We start from the raw sequence: 24607 nt of genomic DNA on the forward strand, positions 1-24607 counted from the left end.
AGGTAAAATTTTAACAATAATTTTGTCTTCTCTGTTGAAAAATAAAGAACGCTCAGTCGAGAAACATATGTTTTACAGTTTGGTGTCCAAAAGTTTATGCCCTATACACGCGGTCGGAAATTGTGATGGAAAAGGTCAGATCGGATTATGTTGTTGGAAAATCTGATCGTGTGTGGGCTCTATCAGACTTTTTCTGTCGGAAATTTAGACGGAAAAAGTTTGAGAGCCGGATCTAAAATTTTCCGACAACAAAATCTGATCGGACTATTTATCGTTTGTAGAGAATTCCGACGGACAAAGTGCCATACATGCTCAGATTAAATTACGAGACCAAAGCTATTGGCTACTAGCCTCTACGTAGTCCCGTCGTATGCAATGAATGTCACCTCGTTCCGAACGATCGGATTTTCCGACAACTTTATCCGACCATGTGTATGCAAGACAAGTTTCGGCTGAAATCTGTCTGAAAAAATCAGACGGATTTTGTGATCGGAATGTCCGACCGTGTGTATGGGCCATTAGTGTTTTTTTTACACAATGTGTCAATCAAGTCACCTTATCTAATGCAGCTTGTACAACAGCCTCACTCTGTGTGTCCAGAGCTGATGTTGCTTCATCAAGTAGCAGAATTTTTGGATTTCGTACAAGGGCACGTGCTATGGCTATTCTCTGCTTCTGTCCTCCACTCAGCTGGGCTCCTCTCTCCCCCACCAATGTATTGAATTGCTGCAGAAACAACATGGATAAACTTAGATTTTCTTCTGGAATTCCTGCTTCCCATTGATCTCAGAAAAGATTATAAACAGACAGATTCGATGGTCAGGTTTTATGTCATTTATAGTGAAGTTATATATTATAGTGAAGTTATAAAGAAGGAAAATGAACCAGCCACATCTAACTAATTTACAGACTAATGTGCAAGGGCTACTGTGATAACATTCAGACAGCATAGATGCATGTGGCACTGTCATATGTGTTGGATAGCAACATGGTTTAATATCATACTTCTGGTATTTCATTTCCTGGTTGATACAGCCAGGTGGCCTAAGTTGGAATGAAACACATCAAAGCTTTTTAGCATATCAGAATAACAATGGCTCGGCTCAAGCCCACCTATTGTGATATGTGTGATTACAGGCTTCAAAGAGAATAAAAGCTATCTAAGGCCTCTTTCACACGGGGCGGATCAGTAATGATCCGCCCCGTGATGATCCGCTCGCTCAGCGGGGATCGCTCCATTGTCCCCGCTGAGCCGGCTGCGGACAGGGCGGTCTCCGCACACTGTGCGGGGACCGCCCTGACAGCTCTCCGCTCTCCTCTATGGGGATCGGATGTGCACGGATCGTGTGTCCGTGTTCATCCGATCTGCTCTGCAGACGGATAGAAAAATAGGATTTTCCTCCGTCTGCAGAATCGGACTGTTGCGGAGGCGGAGGAAATCGGGTGTCTGCGGATGTTCATCCACAGACACCCGCTATCCCATAGGGATGAATGTATGCCCATATTTCATCCGCAAACGGATGGATGAAATACGGACATATCATCCGCATGTGTGAAAGGGGCCTAAGAGGGCCCAGGGCTAATAGAGATGATTCATGGACAAACACTGCCCCCAGAGGCCAATTACAACAAGACAGTCAGTAATATAATCTATTGAGGAAGACTGCCCTGTGAACACTCTGATTCATCCAAGACCAAAAGGAGCTGGCAATGGGGGGTTGGATGAGGTGTGACTGAGGTTTGTAAAAAAGGGCTGTTTACAAGCAAAGAGCTCTCTCTCTTTCGCTGCAGGTCTTTGCCGGAGCCTGCTGTTGTTTACTAAGCAGATGTGTTTGTTATATTATTGTGCTTATCAGACTCTTATAGACTAGCTAATTTATAGGGATAGGCAAGTTAATACATGTATGCAATAGTTATATAGGATATATCAGATTGCATAATATTGCACAGATTACTTCAATATGTATTAAAGTGCATTTAACCCCAAAAAAAAAAAATTTACTATACACTGCAGCTTACCAGTCCTTATATGTGGTGACTGCAGTCATTTACATTTAGGATATTTGTTTTCCTTTATTGTAGCTGGTGATCCTGCCAAAAACACACTTCCTGATTTAGGATTTCAATGCCCATTTACTGTGCCCATTTATTAATAGAGAAGCAGCGTTGTCATCCTAGCACAGGACTACAGAAACATTCCGCTCTCGTTTTCTCCATAACACAGAGGGGAGGGGTTCAGCAATTTTCAACAAGAAAGCCCAGGAATGTATCCACTGGGAAGATTTCTGGCAGGATTAATATGTATTTTTGTACTTATTAAACAGATATAACAAACACTTTCAATAGTAATAAAAGGTGTTCAATAATGAAATCAAATCGAAAACACTGAAATTAGCTCAGTTGCACAATTGTTGCTGTCGTCACTTTCAGTGTTTGATGACGAATTTCCCCACGAATCAGTATCGCACAATTCTGTAAGTGTTCTAATTTACTATTGCTGTTTTCTAGCTGGTCTAAAACCACTTTTGATGTAAAGGGACACTTTTTGGTTGCCATGGACATTCTCAACTTTCCAGACAGAAAGAACAGTATATATAATTTAAAAGTACATGCAGGGCATTGGACAAAGCACTAGGGACAAAAAGGAGGTCAAATGATTTGATACAGTAATGTATTCTTACAGATTACAGTGTACTGTATGTGTTATGTTTTTTGTACTTTTTGAATCTGCCACCGGGCTCCACCCCCATGCGTCTCGACACTTGCAGGGAACGGAGCTCAGCACACAGAGCATTTGGCAGAGGACCCAGCAGAGGACACTGCGGGAGACATCGCAGGATCCTGGTGGCAAGGTAAGTACGCTATACCAGGATTCTGAAATGCAATCTCAAGTGTGGCTCAGAGTTACTGCTAATGGTACTGAAATTGAACCCAGAGCCACACTTGGGATTTATGAGGGTTTTCAGATTCTGATAAGTCCCCCTGCACCTGTACCACAACACTGCATCACCTGGGCCAGGGATGTAGGGATGAGGCCCTTCTCTTCATCAGCAGAGGGACAAGATGCTTATGGTTGGTTGGGGGGGGGGGGGGGGTTGCACATGTATATTGTAAATGTTACTTTTGCTTTAATATATCATTACAGGTATGCCACTTCACTGGCAGGATTAGGCCACCCCCAACCCAAGGATGTTATCTAAAAGAATTGTGCATTGTTAATTTTACCCTTTAAGACGTTTTAAAGGTGCTGCTCCTCACCAAACCCTCATTACCAAGTAGCCAACTCCAAATGGCCCTTTTGAAAATCCTTTTACTATTAGCCTTAAAAATGAACAAAATTCACTTATAGGATTTGACCACAATAAACTTGCCATTTCCAAACTTTTTTGAACTTTTCAGTCAGTCTCAAACTGAACACAGGCACATTTGGCTCATTGCTATTGAAGAGCTTTCTTTGCTTATTGACTTTGCTGGCTGAAGAGTTTCCCAAACTGAACTGACCTGTATATATTCTCATATATATATATATATATATATATATATATATATATATATACTCTACAGAACAGGAGAAACTGAAGGTAAAAGCAGCATGTAATTGGAAAAATAACTAATTAAGTCAGATTCAGCTTGCACATCAAAATTGCTTACATCAGGCAGTTTGGAAATAAAGTCATACGCATTGGCTTCTCTGGCTGCTTGTTCAATTTCTTGCTCAGTTACTCCATCTCTACCAAACCGAATATTTTCACCGATGGTTGTTCCAAACAAGACTGGTTCTTGACTGACCACCCCAATGTTGTCTCTCAGCCATTTAACATTAAGTGATCGAATATCTTGTCCATCCACCATGACCTGAACAAGAAAAAATGTATAAAACTTAAAATCAATATGTACAAGGTTAAAGTATATCTGGCCTAGAAAGTTTCAAAGATATGCTTGTAATGTCTGCAAATACCTATAATGGTCCTAAAAGTTACCCCTGTGTCCATGTGGAGCCCCTTGGGATTGAAGTCCAGGCTGAACATGAGGTCAATACTTGTCTCTAAGTTGTGATTTACCCACCCATATTTTCCTGTGCTAGGACAATTTACAGTTTTTACATGCAACACTTAAATAATTGTTGTACTTTTAATACAGCTATCCTATAAATGTTGGATTTGTTTTCAGAAGAACCTGCATTCATTCATTATTTTTCAAAGATTGTCCACAGATGAGGGTCAGAATCCTTGATATGAATAGAGATTTTCTGCAAATATACAGAGCCTGCCTATGGACTTTTGGTGTAGAGCCTCTATGGCTTCCAACATACAGACAGGTACAGTAAGTTGAAGACTTGGGGTGGTGATTTTCTTGGATTTTGTGTATGTGTATGTAATTGCATTAAAGAGTACAGTTATCCATTAAAATGAGTTTGGTGCAGTATTACATTCAGTATTTTCCTAAATCATTTACTCATGTTTAGATACTGCTTAATTTAGCAAAGTACGGTTCTTTGCAACTGTAAAGTTATCCCAAAAGTATTAAAGGCCATCCCATCTATTTTTATTTTACATGCTCTAAAATACATAAAAGAGAGATTTTAAATTCCATAATAAGACATGTCATACCTCCCCCTCTTGTGGATCATAGAATCTCTGTAATAACTGAATAGTTGTGCTTTTCCCACAGCCACTCATGCCAACTAGAGCCATGGTCTTTCCAGCTGGTATCTTAAGGTTCAGACCAGTAAGGATCTATAAGAATATGTCATATAAGGAGTGATTGGAAATATAATATATTCGATTTCAATATGATAAACAATATAAATATATTTTGGGTCATACCTGTACATCTGGGCGACTAGGGTAGGCAAAGTGAATATTTTTAAAATCAATGTGTCCAGTTAATTTGTCTGGCTTGTGGCCCTCAGGGGAGTCACTATCGATGTGACGAGGCTGAAAAAAAAAAGACAAAAACTATTTTTACAATTAAGTGTATTGGCAAAAAAGAACAGTAATCTATCAGATTTTAAAAATGTTTGTCATGAGAGAAACAAGGAGGCAACCATTGCTGACTACAGATGATGGAGTGATTTTGTCAAACGTGAAGCGAAAACTCTCAATTTTACCTGCTTAGGTATTTTTTTTATTTATTAGAGGTGTTGTTTTTTGGAGAGTGGAAACATTTTTAACTATTTCACTTACAGTTGTTTGTATGTGTGTTTTTTTTTCTGTGTGAATTTTATGGTTATTTTTCAACAATTTTTCTTTAACTTTTTCCCTTTATTTCACTGCCTGTGTTTTCTTCTGCCAAATAAACAATTAGGCATCTGGGGTAGGGTTTTGGGCAAAACCCAGGCTCATGATAGTTGAAAAGACCCTTTAAATTTCTAGAGGGCCATTTCAGGCTAATTTTTCCCTTGAAAACCAATGAAAAACACTTTAAAGAGGAACCTTGCGCATAAATGAAAAAAATAATATGGTACTTATTTTGTTAGGGAGTTTTCTTCTACAAAGAGAATACCTTACTCCACACAACTCCTGGTGCTTTGGTCTCCAGTGGTGGCAGGTGGTCCTGCATTACACATGACTTGGCTAGAGGGGGCCCTATAATGACAAAGATCAGTAAGAAGAGCAGCTTGTTGTCACAATCATGGGGTGGAAGGAGAGTGTGGGACTGTGAATTAAGGACAGTATTTCTCTAGTGAAATGAGCATTATATTCTTTATCACCTGAGAGTGCAGGCATTTTTATTTACTTCATTAAGGAAGCAAGAACCAATATGGTGAATTCCGGCATTCCCGGCACTCCCACTCATTCTCCTTTTACATGCAGATGTCACGGAGCTGCCATGACTGGATCATTCATATATAGGAGACCAGCCAAGTAGATTATACATCAGATTGGACATTTTACAGCTAGAGCTCATCATCGATTGTTGGTTCATTACTCTATGTTGTCTTTTTATGTTTTGTAATTTCCTCAAATAGTATAGGATTACTGATTACATTGAAAAAAAATAAATGTCGTTTTTTTTCCCTTCAATGTATTAAGAAAATCTAAAGTAATTAATAAGCAAATTGTAACAAATTGTAATGTAACTGTAACGTCTGCCCTCATGTTGTAAAGTGCTGCACAAACTGTTGGCGCTATATAAAACCTGTATAATAATAATAATAATAATAATAATTATAAATATGCATATCACAATTTTTTAAACTTGCTGTTACCTTGTTTATAATCTTGTATATCTCAAAAGCTGCTCCTCGTGCACTACTAATACTTTCTAAATTTGGTGAAACTTGTCCAAGTGTGAATGTACCGACCAACACTGAGAAAAATACCTTATGGGGGAAAAAAAGGCTCATGTAACACATATGTCACATCAGATGGCATCAAATATACAATAAATGTATCATAACACACTTATATACATGTTCTAGGTTTTTAATTCTTATCATGGCCATAATTAGCAATGCGCAGTTCAGATCAGCATTCCTGGTTACGCTATGAAGGAGGGAGACATGGGTCTCGCTCTGCAAACAGTTCCAGCACTGGAATATCGCAGCAAGCCAGAAGCAATCAGATTAGCTTTTCTGACCTGCCCAATTACATGCTTCTTCAAAAATCTATTGGGCAGGACTGTCTAAAGCTGCAATATAGGCATAATATTGTCCTGGATTAGGCTGTAAGTATATTCACCATTGGCTACTGAAATCTCTTGAGTGAGATCATAGCAAGATGTCCTTAATACAAAGTTTTGCTTTGGTAAGCTCTGTTCCCTCTATAGAATCTCACTATTACTGATTGTAGTAAGGAAGCGTATTTAAGTTATTTGCATTCATTTTATGAATATATTTTATATCACATCGGAACAGACTGTATTCCCCCAAGCAATGATAACAACAACATGATTCATAGTTTGGAGTTAACAACAACTGGATTCACAGTTGGGAGCTTGTGGTCTGTGGAGGGTGGACTATACCAACTTACTTGCTAAGGGATCAGAAACAGATAGTTATTTCCACTCAAACTGGACATTTCCATTAAATCAGCTGCTTGGTTAGATACCCTTTCTGGAAAACAGTCAGTCTTTAAACCTGCTTAAAGTTTCAACTTGATATATACCTTTTATAATACATTATATCAGAGACATTCTTTCAAAGATATAAAGATATATACGTGTCCATGATTTATATTTGTGTTCAGAATACTGTGAAGTACTCATGGCGAGTGTAAGATAAATGTATATGTCCTTGGTGAATGATTGTGTTCCTCACCCATTCATATACACTAATTTCAAGATCAGTGTCAATATTGTCTCTGAGTGTTATGCCCCATCCTTCTCTAATAAGACATTCACTCTGTTTAAAAAGCAGGTCACACAAATTCAAAGCAGGGAAGGCTCGCACTATTTCCCTGGAACTTTTTTTAGTTTTTTATTTAATTTATTATATGCTGAAGAAGATGAGTGACAATAATAAGGAACTAAGTTTAACCTTTCTTAGCATGCACAAACATTGCAAACTTTTGTTTTTCTAAAATTGTCATGTTATGGTTATTATTGAAACAAATAGTGCTTAGCTGGTCTCCTCTTTAAATGAACTAAGTTATAAACTATTTGACTTTTTAGTATCAAATATAAATCTTGCTTGAATAACAAATAATGGATTTATTTACTACTAATCATGTAGGAATAATAACATTTATTGCATTTGGAAATGTGCCATGGATGATTCCCAATGATGATATTTATATGACCAAGACCCTGGTAGTGTGCTTCCTTTACTATATGTTTTTTATGCATGTTATTTTTGTGTTTGTGATTTAGTGGAGTGACCGTCCATCTATTTTAAGCTACACTATCCAGGCCTGTTTTTAACAATTTACAGTCTTTACAATCTTTAACAATTCCCATGCATCCACCTTGTATGTGATGTTTTCTATGGACACCCTTAGTTGAAAACTGGGGCTTAATACACTATAGCAGTGATGGCGAACCTTGGCACCCCAGATGTTCTATTTTCCCATGATGCTCATGCACTCTGCAGTGTAGTTGAGCATCATGGGAAATGTAGTTCCAAAGCATCTGGGGTGCCAAGGTTCGCCATCACTGCACTATAGGAACACAGAAATTTTCACTTTGAATACCCAATCCAACACCAAGGGAAAAAAAAAACACGGGGTTGAATTACTAAAATTGGAGAGTGCAAAATCTGGTGCTGCTCTGCAGAGAAACCAATCAGCTTTCAGTTTTTTTTTTCTCAAAGCTTAATGGCTAAATTCACCTTTGTTCACCTTTTTTTCTAAATTACAGCTCCCCTGTGTACCAATATAGCATTAATACACTTCTTTTGCAAAAATTAAACAGCTTTCCATTTATTCTACACACACTTACTTCACTGTCTTCATGGCTGTTCAAAAACACTTACCCATTACTTCTGCCCTACTTCCTGGACAGACTTCAGATCATGACACAGGAAGGAGTTGACCAGCTGATCTCATTAGCACACAACCTGCATAATATACCCTCAGCTGGTCAACTGCTTCCTGTGTCATGACCTAAAGTCTGTCCAGGAAGTAAGCCAGAAGTAAAAGATAAGTATTTTTAACCACTTGAGATCCGCGCTATAGCCGAATGACGGCTACAGCGCGGACCTCCTTTGCCGGGACCATGTCTATTGATGTCGTCCCGTGCACGAGCGGCCTGCGTGCCCCCTGAGGGGCGCGCGCGGCGCGCTCTGTGATCGGCGAGTCTATGAGACTCACCTGATCACTGATCCGAGCAAGGGGTCGATCCCGACCCCTTATCACATGATCAGCTGTCAGCCAATGACAGCTGATCATGTGATGCAACAGAGCTGGTAATCGGCTATTATTCCTCCTCGCGCTGACAGCGCAAGGAGAAAAAAAAAGAGCCGATCACCGGCGGCCGTGATCGGGACATCAGTCCCGATCACGGCCAGCCCTGCCAGTGCCCACCTGCCCCCTGCCAGTGCCCACCTGCCCCCTGCCTGTGCCACCTTAATAAAACATAAGTGCCCCCCCGTCAGTGCCACCCAGCAGTGCCCACAGTGCCACCCAGCAGTGCCCACAGTGCCACCCACAGTGCCACCCACAGTGCCCACAATCTGCCTCAACAACGGTGCTGCACCCCAGTGCCACATATCCTTGCCCATCAGTGTCATCTACCAGTGCCCAGCAGTGCCGCCCATCAGTGCCCAGCAGTGCCACCTATCAGAGCCACCTATCAGTGCCACCTATCAGTGCCCATCAGTCCCATCTATCAGTGGTACCTATCAGTGCCCCTTAGTGCCACCCATCCGTGCCACCCATCCGTGCCACCCACCCGTGCCCATCTTTGCCCATCAGTGCCGCCTTATCTGTGCCCATCAGTACTGCCTTATCTGTGCCTATCGGTGCCACCTTATCTGTGCCTATTAGTGCCGCTTTAACTATGCCTATCAGTGCCCACCAGTGCAGCCTATCAGTGCCCACCAATGCAGCCTATCAGTGCCCACCAGTGCAGCCTATCAGTGCCGCCTCATCAGCGCACTTCAATGAAGGAGAAAAATGACCTGTTTGCAAAATTTTATAACAAACTATTAAACATGATTTTTTTTTGCATCTTTTTTTGTTTGTTTAGCAAAAAATAAAACTCCCAGCTGTAATTAAATACCACCAAAAGAAAGCTCTATTTGTGGGAAAAAAATGATAAAAATGTCATTTGGGTACAGTGTTGTATGCCCACGCAATTGTCATTCAAAGTGCATCAGCGCTGAAAGCTGAAAATTGGTCTGGGACCGAGGGGGGTTTAAGTGCCCAGTAAGCAAGTGGTTAAACAGCCATGAAGAGAGTTATGTAAGCGTGTGTAGAATAAATGGAAAGCTGTTTTATTTTTGCAAAATAAATACATTAATGCCATAGGGGAGCTGGAATTTGGAAAAAAAGGTGAACAAAGGTGAACTTAGCCGTCAACCACTTCTGGACCACCACACGCCGATATACATCCTCACTTTGAAGAGGAATACCGTTGTTATGGCAGCATCTAGCTGCCATAACCCCAGTATCCTCTTCTTCTGCGGGCGGTCCGGTTTCTGATAGTAGTAGCAGATTTGCCGCAAGATCATTTTTATTGGTGGCAGGAGAGGGCACCCCCTCGCGCCGTGCTCCGGTGTCCTCCGCCGCTTACTGGACCCGTCGGTAGAGGCTGAGGCGGTTGGATGCTTCTCCTTCCTGGGTATGGAGATGAGTGAGGGGAAGATGGCCCCCCCCACTCTCCATACCATTGCAAAAGTCACTTCTGCCCATAGTTCTTAAAGGGACATTTCTTTTAACCACTTAAGGACCGCCGTATTGCCATTGTACGTCATCACAATGGCACAGGCAGGCACAAGCACGTACATGTACGTGCCTGCCTTCCAGCGGGTGGGGGGTCCGATCGGACCCCCTCCCGCTGGATACGGCGGTCCGGTTCGCTCCAGGAGCGATCCGTGATGAGGGGATGGTCGTTGGTTTCTGGCCACCCCCTCTGGATCGCTCCTGGCCAATGACAAGCTTCCTCCCACTGTGTATTGTTTACACAGGAATGAGGAAGTGATGTCATTCTCCTCGGGGCGGTCTTTTTGACCGGACTACGAGGAGAAGACACAAAGTAAGTGTGCACCAACACTACACTGACATGTAGGTACACACAGGCACACAAACCCCCCCCCGATCCCCCCCCCGATCGCCCCCCGCCCCCCCTCCCCCCCCAGTCACAGTGTCACTGATTGCATTGATCATTTCTTTACTGATCACTGCATTCAGTGTCAGTTGTAAAAGTAAAAACTGTCAGGGCAGTTAGTGTTAGGTCCAGGGTAGCCCCCTATCACCCCCCAATAAAGATTTAACCCCCTGATTGCCCCTAGAGTTAACCCTTTCACCCCCTTTTGCCAGTGTCACTAAGCGATCATTTTTCTGATCGCTGCAGTAGTGTCGCTAGTGTCGCTAGGTAGCTAGTTATTTTTTTAGGTTCACCGCCAGGTTTTTATATCGCTAGATACCCCGATATACTAACCAATATTGGTTTTAACCCCCTGATTGCCCCTAGTTAACCCTTTCACCCCTTTTGCCAGTGTCACTAAGCGATCATTTTTCTGATCGCTGCAGTAGTGTCGCTATTGTTGCTAGGTAGCTAGTTATTTTTTTAGGTTCACCGCCAGGTTTTTATAGCGCTAGGTACCCCGATATACTACCCAATAATGGTTTTAACCCCCTGATTACCCCTAGTTAACCCTTTCACCCCCTTTTGCCAGTGTCACTAAGCGATCATTTTTCTGATCGCTGCATTAGTGTCGCTATTGTTGCTAGGTAGCTAGTTATTTTTTTAGGTTCACCGCCAGGTTTTTATAGCGCTAGGTACCCCGATATACTACCCAATAATGGTTTTAACCCCCTGATTGCCCCTAGTTAACCCTTTCACCCCCTTTTGCCAGTGTCACTAAGCGATCATTTTTCTGATCGCTGCATTAGTGTCGCTATTGTTGATAGGTAGCTAGTTATTTTTTTAGGTTCACCGCCAGGTTTTTATAGCGCTAGGTACCCCGATATACTACCCAATAATGGTTTTAACCCCTTGATTGCCCCTAGTTAACCCTTTCACCAGTGATCACAGTATAAGTGTCACTGGTGAGGCTGGTTAGCCAGTTAGTTATTTAGGTTCCCCGTCAGGTTTTTATATAGCGCCAGGGACCCCCATATACTACCTAATAAAAATTTAAACCCCCTGATTGCCCCTAGTTAACCCTTTCACCACTGATCACCGTATAAGTGTTACGGGTGACTCTGGTTAGTTTGCTTTTTATAGCATCAGGGCACACACCATTTATTACCCAATAAAGGTTTAACCCCCTGATCACCCGGCAGGTGATATCAATTAGGTTTTAGGGTCAGGGTCTGCGTCGCCCCAGGCAGCGCTAGGTTAGTGCCAGTACCGCTAACACCCACACGCAAAGCATAAACCTCCCGCAGTGGTATAGAATCTGAACAGATCAATATCTGATCTGATCAGATCTATACTAGCGTCCTCAGCAGTTTAGGGTTCCAAAAAAACGCATTGTTAGCGGGATCAGCCCAGTTACCTGCTAGCACCTGCGTTTTGCCCCTCTGCCCAGCCCACCCAAGTGCAGTATCGATCGATCACTGTCACTTACAAAACACTAAACACATAACTGCAGCGATCGCAGAGTCAGGCCTGATCTCTGCGATCGCTAACAGTTTTTTTGGTAGCATTTTATATTTAAATCCGGAAGTCAGTGCTTGGTTTTCGGGGTCCCGTACGTGGCTAGGCTCCCAAAAAGTCCCCCATATGTGGTATCCCCGTACTCGGGAGAAGCAGCAGAATTTATTTTGGGGTGTAATTTGACTTATGCCCATAGCATGTGTGAGCAATATATCATTTAGTGACAACTTTGTGCAAAAAAAAAAAAAGTTTGTAATATTCCCGCAATTTGTGGCAAAATATAAAATATTCCATGGACTCAACATGCCTCTCAGTAAATAGCTTGGGGTGTCTACTTTCCAAAATGGGGTCATTTTGGGGGGTTTTGTGCTATTTTGGCATTTTATGGCCTTCGAAACTGTGATAGGTAGTGAGGAGTGAAATCAAAAATTTGCACCCTTAGAAATCCTGAAGGTGGTGATTGGTTTTCGGGGTGCCGTGCGCGACTAGACTCCCAAAAAGTCCCACACATGTGGTATCCCCATACTCAGGAGAAGTAGCGGAATATATTTTGGGGTGCAATTCCACATATAACCATGGCATGTGTGAGCAATATATCGTTTAGTGACAACTTTTTGTAAAAAAAAAAAAAATTTTTATTTTTTGTTATTATTCAATCCCTTGGGACAAAAAAAAAAAATGTAATGGTCTCAACATGGCCCTCAGCAAATAGCTTGGGGTGTCTACTTTCCAAAATGGGGTCATTTGGGGGGGTTTTGTGCCATCTTGGCATTTTATGGCCTTCAAAACTGTGATAGGTAGTGATAGGTAGTGAGGAGTAAAATAAAAAATGTATGCCCTTAGAAATCCTGAAGGCGGTGCTTGGATTTCGGGGTCCCGTACGCGGCTAGGCTCCCAAAAAGTCCCACACATGTGGTATCCCTGTACTCAGGAGAAGTAGCGGAATATATTTTGGGGTGCAATTCCACATATAACCATGGCATGTGTGAGCAATATATCATTTAGTGACAACTTTTTGTAAAAAAATGTTTTTTCTTTTTTTGTCATTATTCAATCCCTTGGGACAAAAAAAAAATATTCAATGGTCTCAACATGGCCCTCAGCAAATAGCTTGGGGTGTCTACTTTCCAAAATGGAGTCATTTGGGGGGGTTTGTACTGCCCTGCCATTTTAGCACCTCAAGAAATGAGATAGGCAGTCATAAATTAAAAGCTGTGTAAATTCCAGAAAATGTACTCTAGTTTGTAGACGCTATAACTTTTGCGCAAACCAAAAAATATACGCTTATTGACATTTTTTTTACTAAAGACATGTGGCTGAATAAATTTTGCCCTCAATGTATGACTAAAATTTAGTTTATTCGATTTTTCTTATAACAAAAAGAAGAAAATATCTTTTTTTTTCAAAATTTTCGCTCTTTTTCCATTTATATCGCAAAAAATAAAAATCGCAGAGGCAATCAAATACCATCAAAAGAAAGCTCTATTTGTGGGAAGAAAAGGACGCAAATTTCGTTTGGGTGCAATATTGCATGACCGCGCAATTACCAGTTAAAGCAGCGCAGTGCGAAATTGGAAAAAGACCTCTGGTCCTTAAGGTGTTTATTGGTCCGGGGCTGAAGTGGTTAAACACACCCTGTCCCGCCAAGCTCACGTGTAGAAGCAAATGCATACATGAGTAGTGCCTGCATATGAAGTAGGTGTTCAAACCACACACGTGGGGGCAATAATTCTAGCCCTAGATGTCCTCTGTAACTCAAAACATGCAACCTGTAGAATTTTTAAAACATTGCCTATAAAGATTTTTAAGTGTAAAAGTTTGTCGCCATTCCACGAGCGGCGCAATTTTGAAGTGTGACATCTTGGGTATCAATTTACTCTGCGTAACACAATATAAAAAAAATTGGGTTAACTTTACTGCTGTCTTATTTTTTAATTTAAAAAAGTGTATTTTTTCCAAAAAAAGTGCGCTTGTAAGATCGCTGCGCAAATATGCTGTGACAGAAAGTATTGCAACAACTGCCATTTTATTCTCTAGAGTGTTAGAAAAAAATAAAAGGTTTAATGTTTGGGAATCCTAAGTAATTTCCTAGCAAAAAAAACAGTTTTTAACTTGTAAACAACAAATCTCAGAAAGAGGCTCAGTCCTTAAATGGTTAATTGAAGAAGCTGAAGTTAGAAGCTGATTGGCTACCATGCAGAGCTGTGCCAGATTTTTCACTCTCCAATTTTTAGTAAATCAACCACATGAATTTGTTTGCACTTGATCGGATGTCTGAAGTGAGCACAGTCTCACCCTATTTACTATGCTAAGTGAAAATTGACTTTACAAACTAAAAATTCTGCATTGATTTCGTAAATCAAGCCTTCAATGTACCACGTTCTGTAATCCAACAAACAATGAAATTGCAGTTCACATTGATACTTACAATTAATACTTTGCCAATTGTGTAATTTTCAGGTTCTTCCACTGTCAGTCTTGTTCCATACCAAAATGCTAGGGCATACGCTCCAAATATGAGAAACTGTGTCAGTCCCATTGATACATTTAAGGTTATAGACTTTTTCACTCCAACATTCCTTGCATCAATCAAGTTGGCATCATACCTAAAATTGAAGTGTAATTATAAGACCGCATAAAGATTGGTGATTATGATGTACTTCCCAGTGTGGCAGCTTTGTTGTAGTGTGTGCATGTGGTTAGAGTACATGTAAACAACGTCTAACAACTTCTCTTGTTCCTTTTTAGTCTGTGAAATACTGTATATCACTTAATGTTTTTGATTATATCTGTTGATAAGAGCAAAAAAAATCCTTGCAAAATCCTTGATCCTTGCATGAATCTTGCTAGCTGATCACTGTGCTCTCTGCATGTTCTACACTGTATCCATTATATTCTTCCTGGTAATTCATAAGGACTACAGAACCCTGCTTTTATATGATATGGAGTAGATAAGGGGGGAAGTTGATGTAGTTCAGTCCTAAAGAGATATTGCTTCTTCTTTATAAATACATTATAGTGAGTTAACTTTGTTACCCTAGAACATGAACTATGTTCAGGGCCGTTTGTAACACAGGGCAAAAGAGGCAGCTGCCCAGGGCCCTGTCATTCTTGGGAGGCCCTGCACTGCCACGCTGCCCACCGGAGTTCGCCCACCTCCGGTGCTGGTCATATGCTGGCTGCTCGCTAATGGCACTTGTGACAGTGACAGTGCTTCTCTCCCGGGCAGCCGCTCTGATCATTCTGGCCCACACACTATCTATGAGATCAGAAGAAGAAGGTGGCGGGGAATCTGCACAGAGGAAGCTGCCTCTGGAACTGGCATGCTGCACAGACATCAGAGGACAACATTTTGTGAGTAACATTTGGGACAGAGGAAAACTCTGCACTCTGCACCCACATTACTCCCTGCACTCTGCATCCACCTCACCCCCTGCATTCTGCGCCCACCTCACCCCCTGCATTCTGCACCCACCCCCTGCACCCACCTCACTCCGGCACTCTGCATCCACCTCACCCCCTGCACTATGCATAGAACGCACTCCTGTATTCTGCACCCACCTCACCCCCTGCACTCTGCACCCAACGTACTCCTGTATTCTGCACCCACCTCACCCCCTGCACTCTGCACCCAACGTACTCCTGTATTCTGCACCCACCTCATCCCTGCACCTAGTGCACCCCTGCACGTAGTGCATCCCTTAACCCTGAAATGTTTGCCCAGGGTCCAATCAATATTAAACATGGCCCTGACTATGTTACTGACAAGATCACCACAACGCACATAATTAAGGGGAAAAAAGCCTGAAAAAAGAAAACTGATACCACCAAAACATATAAGCTGCAATATAATTGTTTGTTTCTGGGTTTGGATACACTTTAGTAAGCATAGCCATTGCATAGTAGTAATTTTTTTTTAAGTTTTATTTATTGCTTTATAACAAAACAAGTATACACAAGACCCAATGGGCCACACGCAAAAATAAACTATTTACATTTCTTCAGCATTGACTCTCTCGTCCTCCTACCAGGCCCTCACTCATTGATAAGATCCAAATAATAATGATAAGGCCACCTATTCTTAACCACTACAATACAGGGCACTTTCGCCCCCTTCCTTCCCAGCCCAATTTTCAGCTTTCATCGCTCTAGCGCTTTCAGTGACAATTGCGCGGTCATGCTACACTGTACCCAAATTAAATTTTTATCATTTTGTTCGCACAAATAGAGCTTTATTTTGGTGGTATTTATTCACGACTCCGTTTTTTATTTTTTGCGATATAAGCGCAAAAAAGCGGAAATTTTGAAAAAAAAAAATATATATTTTCTTTTTTCTATTTTAAAAGAAATCCAATAAAATCAAACTTTGTCATAAATTTAAGCCAAAATGTATTCTGCTACATGTTTTTGGTAAAAAAAATGCCGTTAAGTGCATAATAATTGGTTTGTGTGATCACAGACATATGTACGCAAATGATCATGTACATATGTGTGCAGGTGATCACGTACATATGTGTGCACATAATCATTGGGACAAGTGATTTTAGTGGGACATATGTGGGGGACATGTTTTTATTATTGGGGACATGTGTTTTTATTTTTTGGGGACATGTATGTTTTGGGGACATGTGTGTTATGGGGACATATGTGGGGACTGTGTTTACACTGTGTGGTGTGTTGTGTGTTTACACTAGACTGAAGATCAGTGAGTAAAAAGCTGTAAAAAACAGCTCATACTCACTGATCATCAGCCGGCTGCAGCAATCTGCTCTCCTCTCCTCTGACTTCTGTGTGAGGAGAGGAGGAGCCGATTGCCTAGCAACCGGCTGTTTGTTTACATCACATGACGGCCGTGATTGGACACGGCCATCATGTGATCAGGAGGGCCAATCACAGAGCCCTCCTGCCGATCTGAGATGCGCCGTGTCCCGGTGACACGGGCGCATCGGGAATCGCGCCCCTGCGCGGGCACGCGATCCCGCTCCTCCTGATGGACGTTCCTGAATGTCCTATCAGGAGTAGACGGCTCCCACCCGGCCGTATATGTGCATTGGCCGGGTGGGAAGTGGTTAATGACAGTCAATGGTACGTTTAGATATGTCAAACAGTTACATACATGTTGAATCCTACTGCAGGTATTTTCAGGGTAATACCAATATCTTCAAATTGGGTATTATATGCATGTTGGAGCTAAAGATAATGGAACAAGTACATGTTGGGAAGATTAAACTTGTTTTTTAGTGCATCAAACTGTAGACGTTTCCCACCATCCACTATGTCTTTCAGTGTCTTAACCCCTCTGGCGGTATTCCCGAGTCTGGCACGGGGTGGAAATTTTATACCACTAGCGGTAACCCCGAGCCAGACTCTGTATCGCATCGCTGAATCCAGAAAGAGCTTACTTACCTTATCCCCTGGATCCAGCGATGTCCCCCTGTTGTATGAGCGAGCCGTCCTCTGCTCGATCTATCACATGGCCGGGCTCCGTTCCCTGTGAGCATTGCGACGCACGGGGATGGAGAACGGCGCCAAATTCAAAAAGTGAAACACACACATTACATATAGTATAATGTAATCTTACAGATTACATTGCTGTATGTAATAATTTCACACCCCCTTTGTCCCTAGTGGTCTGCCCAGTGCTCTGCATGCAGCTTTATATTATAAAAACTGTTCTTTATGCCCGGAAACTGGAGATTGTCCATAGCAACCAAAACTGTCCCTTTACATGAAAAATGGTTTTAGACCAGCTAGAAAACAGCGATAATAAATTAGGATCACTCGCAGAATTGAGCGATAGCGATTTGTGGGGAGATCCATCATCAAATACTGAAAATTAATGACAGTGACAATTCTGCAACTGAGCAAATTTCAGTGTTTTTGATTTGATTAAATTATTGAATAATTTTTATTATTATTATATTATTATTTGGTATAATTATTTATAGTTATTTATTATATTATAATTTATGATTTCATTTTTCAAACTTTATCATACCCGGGATGTCTGGTAGACTTTGGTTTGGACAGATCTAAGTGAGTTATTCCTAAAGCCGCGTACACACGGGCGGACTGTCTGGCCAACTTAGTCCGTCGAAACACATTTCAGCGGACAGTCCGCTCGTGTGTGGGCTTCAGCGGACTTTTTCAGCGTGCAGTCTGGCGGACTAAGTATTTCGGAATTTCCGTAATATTGTCCGTCATACTTTGGTTTCAGCGGACAATCCGCTCGTGAGTAAGCTAGTTCGACGGACTAAGTATGGCGCATGCTCAGAAAGGATTTACACGGCGAAAGGTTGCATTGCTGTGTATTGGACTTCCTATTTCTAGTCCCGTCGTACGTGCTGTACACGTCATCGCGGAAACTTTCGACAGACTGTTTGTGCATCCGTGTGTGGTCAAGTCCGTTCATTCAAAAGTAGGACGGACTGTCTGTCGGATTGTCTGACGGATTAAGTTGGCCATACAGTCCGCCCGTGTGTACGCGGCTTAAGAATTACAGGACTACAATATAAAATGACAAATTTCCATGAAAAATAATTGTACCGCTTTCAGCACCTAAAATCTGAAATAATCATACCGCCAGGGAGGTTAATACCAAATTTAGTCCAGATAATTGGATCAGGGTACTCGCAAAAGTGTGTTAATTTGGGGTTCTTCCAAAGTAGTGTGTGAGGGGAAATCTCAGAAGCACTACCCATCTTGGTCACTGCTACCCATGCCTTACTGGTTGCACATATGACTATCGTGAGCCTATACGGAGATCTGACACCCCGATGTGAGAGATGTGCCAGCGCCTCATAAGAACCCACAACAGCCACCTCTAGTGTATTGGCAGTGTCATCCTCAGGTAGAGTAAACCACCTGTGCTAAAATACTAGCTGACCAGCCAAGTAATACCTGTGGAAGTCCTGGACCGCCAGTCCCCCTTATTTCCATGGCAGTTGTAGCACCCGAAGTTTAATTCGGGGGTGTGGCCCCTGCCACAGGAAAGTCGTTATGAGTTGATCTATTCCTTTGAATATATATCTCGGTATCCAAACAGGGAAATTCCGAAATATACATAACAACAGAGGTAAACATTTCATTTTCACTAGATTCACCCTACCTATGAGTGTCAAAGGTAGATTCTGCCATGCCTGTAGTCTGGATTTTAGTTTAGTCAAAAGTGGATCGTCATTCAAGGCGATAAAGTCTGCTACAGAGTTGGAGATATGTAACTCCAGATATTTGATCACGAGGAGGCGCATGCGCGAGGGTTCCAAGATGGCCGAGTAAGCCGGGAGCTCCGCGCCACGCCGCCTCTCCAGCACTGCTAGCGGGCCACCCAGCCAAGCTACCATTTTCATGCGCTGTGCACCGGACCCCACATGCCTTGGGGATGACCCGGAGACCGAATCGTCGGTCCGGAACGAGCGTAGGCCTCGTGGAGGCCGAATCCCATTTCCGCGGGGTGTACCAAGATGGCCGCCGGACTGTAAGCACTCGTGCACTCGTGCTGAGAAGTTCTCACCGCACCGAAGAGCTCAGAAACTGCATCCAAAGGTACACCTCAACCCATCATAAGCGCCCCATGTATGCTTAAAACGGGGGCCAGGAGGAACTTACACGGGGAGTTTAACTCCACCACTCCATCAGGGAGTCACAAGATGGCCACCACGGCGGCCACCTCCACTCAGCCCCCACCACAACATCTAGAGCTGACTCCAGACCACAGATCAGTCATAGCTCCGGCTATCCTCCACTTCACATCAGGACCTCACAGCATGGGGACCCCCTCACCCACTTCTACAGAATCGCTACTCAATCAAGCTTTTGGAGACCAGGCCCTCTCCCCGGGGGCCCCCCTGGCTTTATCCACCCCCGGCCCTCAGGGCCCAGTTACACATATGACTCAGTCATCCATGGAAGAACTATTCCTCAAGTTCTCAACACTCCTAGATAGGGGTCTAGCGGCTAACGCTGCAGCCATCACGGGCGAAATCAGGGCTGATTTGCAAAACATAGGATCCAGGATGGATGCTATGGAAGACAAAATTGTGCAAACAGTAGCCATCTCCCATCAAAACACCAGGCTCATTCAAACTCTGCAAGATCAATTAGATACAGCATTCTCACGCATTGACGACCTGGAAAATAGGTCCAGGAGACTGAACTTTAGAATTAGAGGCCTACCAGAATCCATTACAGACGTTTCCACGGCAAGATTTGATCCGAGCTCTGGTCCCCAATATCCCAGCAGCCCGCCTGGAACTAGACAGAGTCCACAGAGCTATGGGACCCCCCAGGAAGGATGGGTCTCCCAGAGACGTCATTGCTAAACCTCTATACTACGCTGTAAAGGAGGAGGTGATGAAAAAGAAGAAGAAGAGCCCTGAAGCCGCTCCTGACAGCCATGGCCCAAAAGGACATCAAATATAAATGGGCCTTCCCATTTGCGGTTCGATTTTCACTCAAAGACCGGTCATATTCCTTCTCTACATTCGACGCAGGTGAAAAATTACTTCTGAAATTGAACATCATAGCCCAAGAAATGGAAATGGAGACTGCTGCTCCAACCTCCACTTCCAACAAACGCCCTCCACCTACTGGATCCCCCAATCCACTCTGGAGCAAAACCAAATCCCGAAGATCTTCCAATCACAGTCCTCCCTGATTCATCCAAGACTTTCCAAGCTGTTTATCAGAAAGGATTCCAATCCTAGAAGAAAATTTTCCTTGAACCTTGAGGACTGAAAGGTCCACCAGCCCTCCCTTAATGGGGGCACTGACGTCACTTTTGTTCCCCACAAACCTTTTTTCTCTAGTTTTATTTATTTATTTATTTATTTATTTTTTGTTGTTTTGTACGCTATAGTGGTGCACCGGACTATAGTAATTGAGGCTTAAAGCCTCTTGGGTGGCTCTTTACGTGTTATTTTGTATACACCTGTTGGCGAGCGCATGGTTATTTTTTCACTTGTTTTTTTCCAGCAGGTTAAGAAGTGCTGGGGCGCGGCGTGAGCCACATGCGCCTCATCCTACCTTCTCGACCATCTTGGTGGTCGGTGAGGTCGGAAGACCAACCCCAGGGTTGGCATTATTTCTTTTTTCTACATATCTCATACTTGACTGTGAGATGTTCGTGGTTCTCCTACCTCCCCTCCTGCTCTTCTGTACACCAGGGGGGGATGTTTCCTCTTCCTTTTCTTCTTGCTTCTTCTTTACTACTATCTCTCTTCCCCCACCCTTTCCAGAGCGTCATTCACTTGTATTTTCTTTTTCAGACTTGAAGGAATTTGGCAACATCACAATGGTTCTCCCATTCCACCAACGTACTCAATTTGTCTGGCTACGGCACCCGTTTTGGCTCCTTGGAGGGGCGAGTGATGTGTTGACGGGTAGCTCCCCCCACTGCGAGGTCCATGGCTGATCACACACAACATACCTGGAGGGTAGCTTCGCACAATGTTCAAGGTATAAACTCTCCCCTTAAACGCAAGAAAATCTTTAACTCATATAAATCGTCCAAACTAGACGTCCTTTTGATTCAGGAAACCCACTTTCCCAGTACGTATAACCCCTCTTTCTTACACTCCCACTACAACAAATTCTACCTAGCAAATGCAGCTAACAAGACCAAGGGGGTAGCAATAGTGTTTGCTAAATCCTGCAATTTCCAATTAATATCCGAAACTAAAGATCCTGACGGCAGATATCTGCTAGTGAAAGGCACTTTAGATGGCCACCTTTACTCATTTATTTCCTACTACTCCCCTAACAAGGGTCAAACAGCCTTTTTCAGAAGACTCATTCTTCCCCTCACCCCCCTTCTAGAGGGAACAGTTATACTCGGGGGAGACTCCAATGTGGCCTTTGATCAGGGGTTAGACAAAACTAGGCCCCCAGGTTCCCAACTTACCCGCCCCTCTAATGAGAGCCTTAAACTAGCGAAATTAATACACGACCAGGGACTGGCAGATGTCTGGAAAGAACTAAACCCCACCAAACGAGACTATACTCACTTCTCACACCCCCACAATTCGTACGCCAGAATTGACCACCTGTTAGTGAAATCTTCAGTTATCCCTGCCATAATTCAATCCAAAATTATTGACTCCTCCCTTTCGGATCACTCATTAGTTGTCATGACCATCCGTTCGCAATACAATAGATCGGGCCAGAAGCAATGGAGGCTGAACGAGTCCATACTATCAGATCCTGTCCGAGTCTCTGTGCTATCTGACTCCCTAAAGGAATACTTTCATTTTAACGACGAGAATGATGTATCGGCGGAAACACTTTGGGCGGCTCATAAAGCCTTTATTAGGGGAGAACTCATCAGATTATCATCAGCCATTAAAAAGGAGAGAGAGGCAGCAATCAAAAAACTAGAGAACGACTATGTGTCCCTAAAGACCAGGCATAAACTAGACCCGTCCCTTAATTTACTCCCCCAATTGGACAGGACCAGGCTCGAACTGAACCTAGCTCTGACAGCTAAAGCCGAAAAACAAATGAGATGGTCGCAAAATAGATTCTATACACAAGGTGATAAGATGGACTCTATGTTGGCCAATAAGTCATCTCCCAGACTCAAAACACAGGCTCTTCCAAAGATTATAATCCCTGGACAAGGTCCCTCAGCTAACCCTACAAAGATACTAGGAGAATTGGCAGAATTTTACAATAAACTTTACTCTCCATCCCCAGCCCCTGCTGATCACTCTATAGACGCTTTCCTAAATGACCTTCCTATCCCACAACTATCCTCGAACCATAGAGACAGCCTAGAAGCCCCTTTTACTACGGCAGAAGTTTTAGCAGCAATTAAATCCTTAAAACCGGGCTCGGCCCCCGGCCCGGATGGACTGTCCAATCCTTATTACAAAAAGTTCGCCGAAACTTTAGCACCTTACCTCTCTAAATTCTTCAACTATGCCTCGAAGAGAAATCCACTTGATCCCCAACTAAACGCAGCACTTATAACTGTCATCCCAAAACCTGATAAAAACCCAGAAGAGGTTGGAAATTACCGCCCAATCTCTTTAATTAACTGTGACATTAAAATACTAACCAAAATCCTCGCCTCCCGGTTGGCAGAATTCATTAATGCGTATGTACACAAGGATCAGGTGGGTTTCATTCCTGGTAGACAAGGCCCAGATCAGATAAGAAGAACCATAGATATTATGTCCATTCTCCAAACAAACTGGGCGGGAGGACCCCAACAATCGGGTATGCTTCTCTCGCTTGACCTACAGAAGGCCTTTGACTCGGTCTCCTGGCCTTATATCTTTGCTATCCTCCGCAAATGGGGCTTTGGGCAACGCTTTACTGGCCTAATACAGGCCCTATACTCAACCCCTACAGCGAGAATCCGCATCCAGGGCTTCTACTCCAAACCCATTGCCATAAGACAAGGAACTAGGCAAGGATGCCCTTTGTCCCCTTTAATTTTTGCGATGGCAATCGAGACCCTCGCTATAGCTATTAGACAAAACCAAGACATAAAAGGGGTGGTATGCGGATCTCGTGTTCACAAGTGTGCCCTATTTGCGGACGATATCATGCTCTACATCACTTCTCCCATAACTTCCTTGCCCAATTTAAACGCCACTCTAGAATCCTTCTCCAAGATGCCGGGTCTTCAAGTGAACTACAGTAAATCCCAGGCTCTCAACGTCTCTCTAACTCCCTCCACTGTAGAACTTTTAAAGCAGAACTTCAATTTCCAATGGAGCGAATCCTCCATCAGATACCTAGGTATTAACCTCACAGCTAAGGTGGAGACTTTATACAGTCATAATTATCCCCCGATGTATCGTAAACTAGAAGCAGATTTACAGAATTGGTCCCATCTTCCCATATCATGGCTAGGCAGAATACACGCTATCAAAATGACTCTATTACCCAGATTACTTTATTTGTTTAGATCCCTGCCAATCCCCATTCGTAGGGATCACCTTTCAACCTTCCAAAATAAAATCCTAAAATTCATTTGGGGTAAAATAGGTTATAGACTAACCCACAATACCCTCTTCGCTCATAGGAAGAGGGGTGGTTTAGGCCTCCCACTTCTATTCCGTTATTACCAAGCAGCTAGGCTAACACAGTTATCCGTAATTTACTCAAAATATGAAAAGCCGGACTGGATCCATATTGAGAATCAGGCTGCCCCCACTTTTACCCTAGACTTTTTACTATGGACCCCTCAGAAAAATAGACCCGCTATCTTGTCCCCAACTCTCTCCCACTCATTTAAACTATGGGATTCCCTGCGCTACTCTACCTCCTTGGTCTCAGCAATTAAACCTTTAACTCATATTTTCAATAATCCACGCTTCCCTCCAGGTTACAATGTACTTGCCTTCAAATGGTGGGTCGATAAGGGTCTTTACAGGATAGGACACTTTTTCACAGC

At 42.9% G+C, this 24607-nt stretch overlaps 1 protein-coding gene across 1 annotated transcript in view; it reads right to left on the reverse strand.

Moving 5' to 3' along the window:
* LOC143996276 (ATP-dependent translocase ABCB1-like) overlaps positions 1-24607 on the reverse strand; it is a 142108-nt gene that overhangs the window by 62198 nt on the left and 55303 nt on the right. Inside the window, exons 10-15 of the mRNA XM_077491246.1 lie at positions 14633-14810; positions 6212-6325; positions 4827-4937; positions 4611-4736; positions 3652-3855; positions 556-726 (exon numbers count right to left, since the gene is read on the reverse strand). Coding sequence (XP_077347372.1) covers positions 556-726; positions 3652-3855; positions 4611-4736; positions 4827-4937; positions 6212-6325; positions 14633-14810 — 904 coding nt within the window. The remainder of the gene's footprint in view (positions 1-555; positions 727-3651; positions 3856-4610; positions 4737-4826; positions 4938-6211; positions 6326-14632; positions 14811-24607) is intronic.

The sequence above is a fragment of the Lithobates pipiens genome, unplaced genomic scaffold (genome assembly GCF_037356315.1).
Source record: "Lithobates pipiens isolate NorthernLeopardFrog02 unplaced genomic scaffold, aLitPip1_a1.2 Scaffold_19, whole genome shotgun sequence".
Lineage (NCBI taxonomy): Eukaryota > Metazoa > Chordata > Amphibia > Anura > Ranidae > Lithobates > Lithobates pipiens.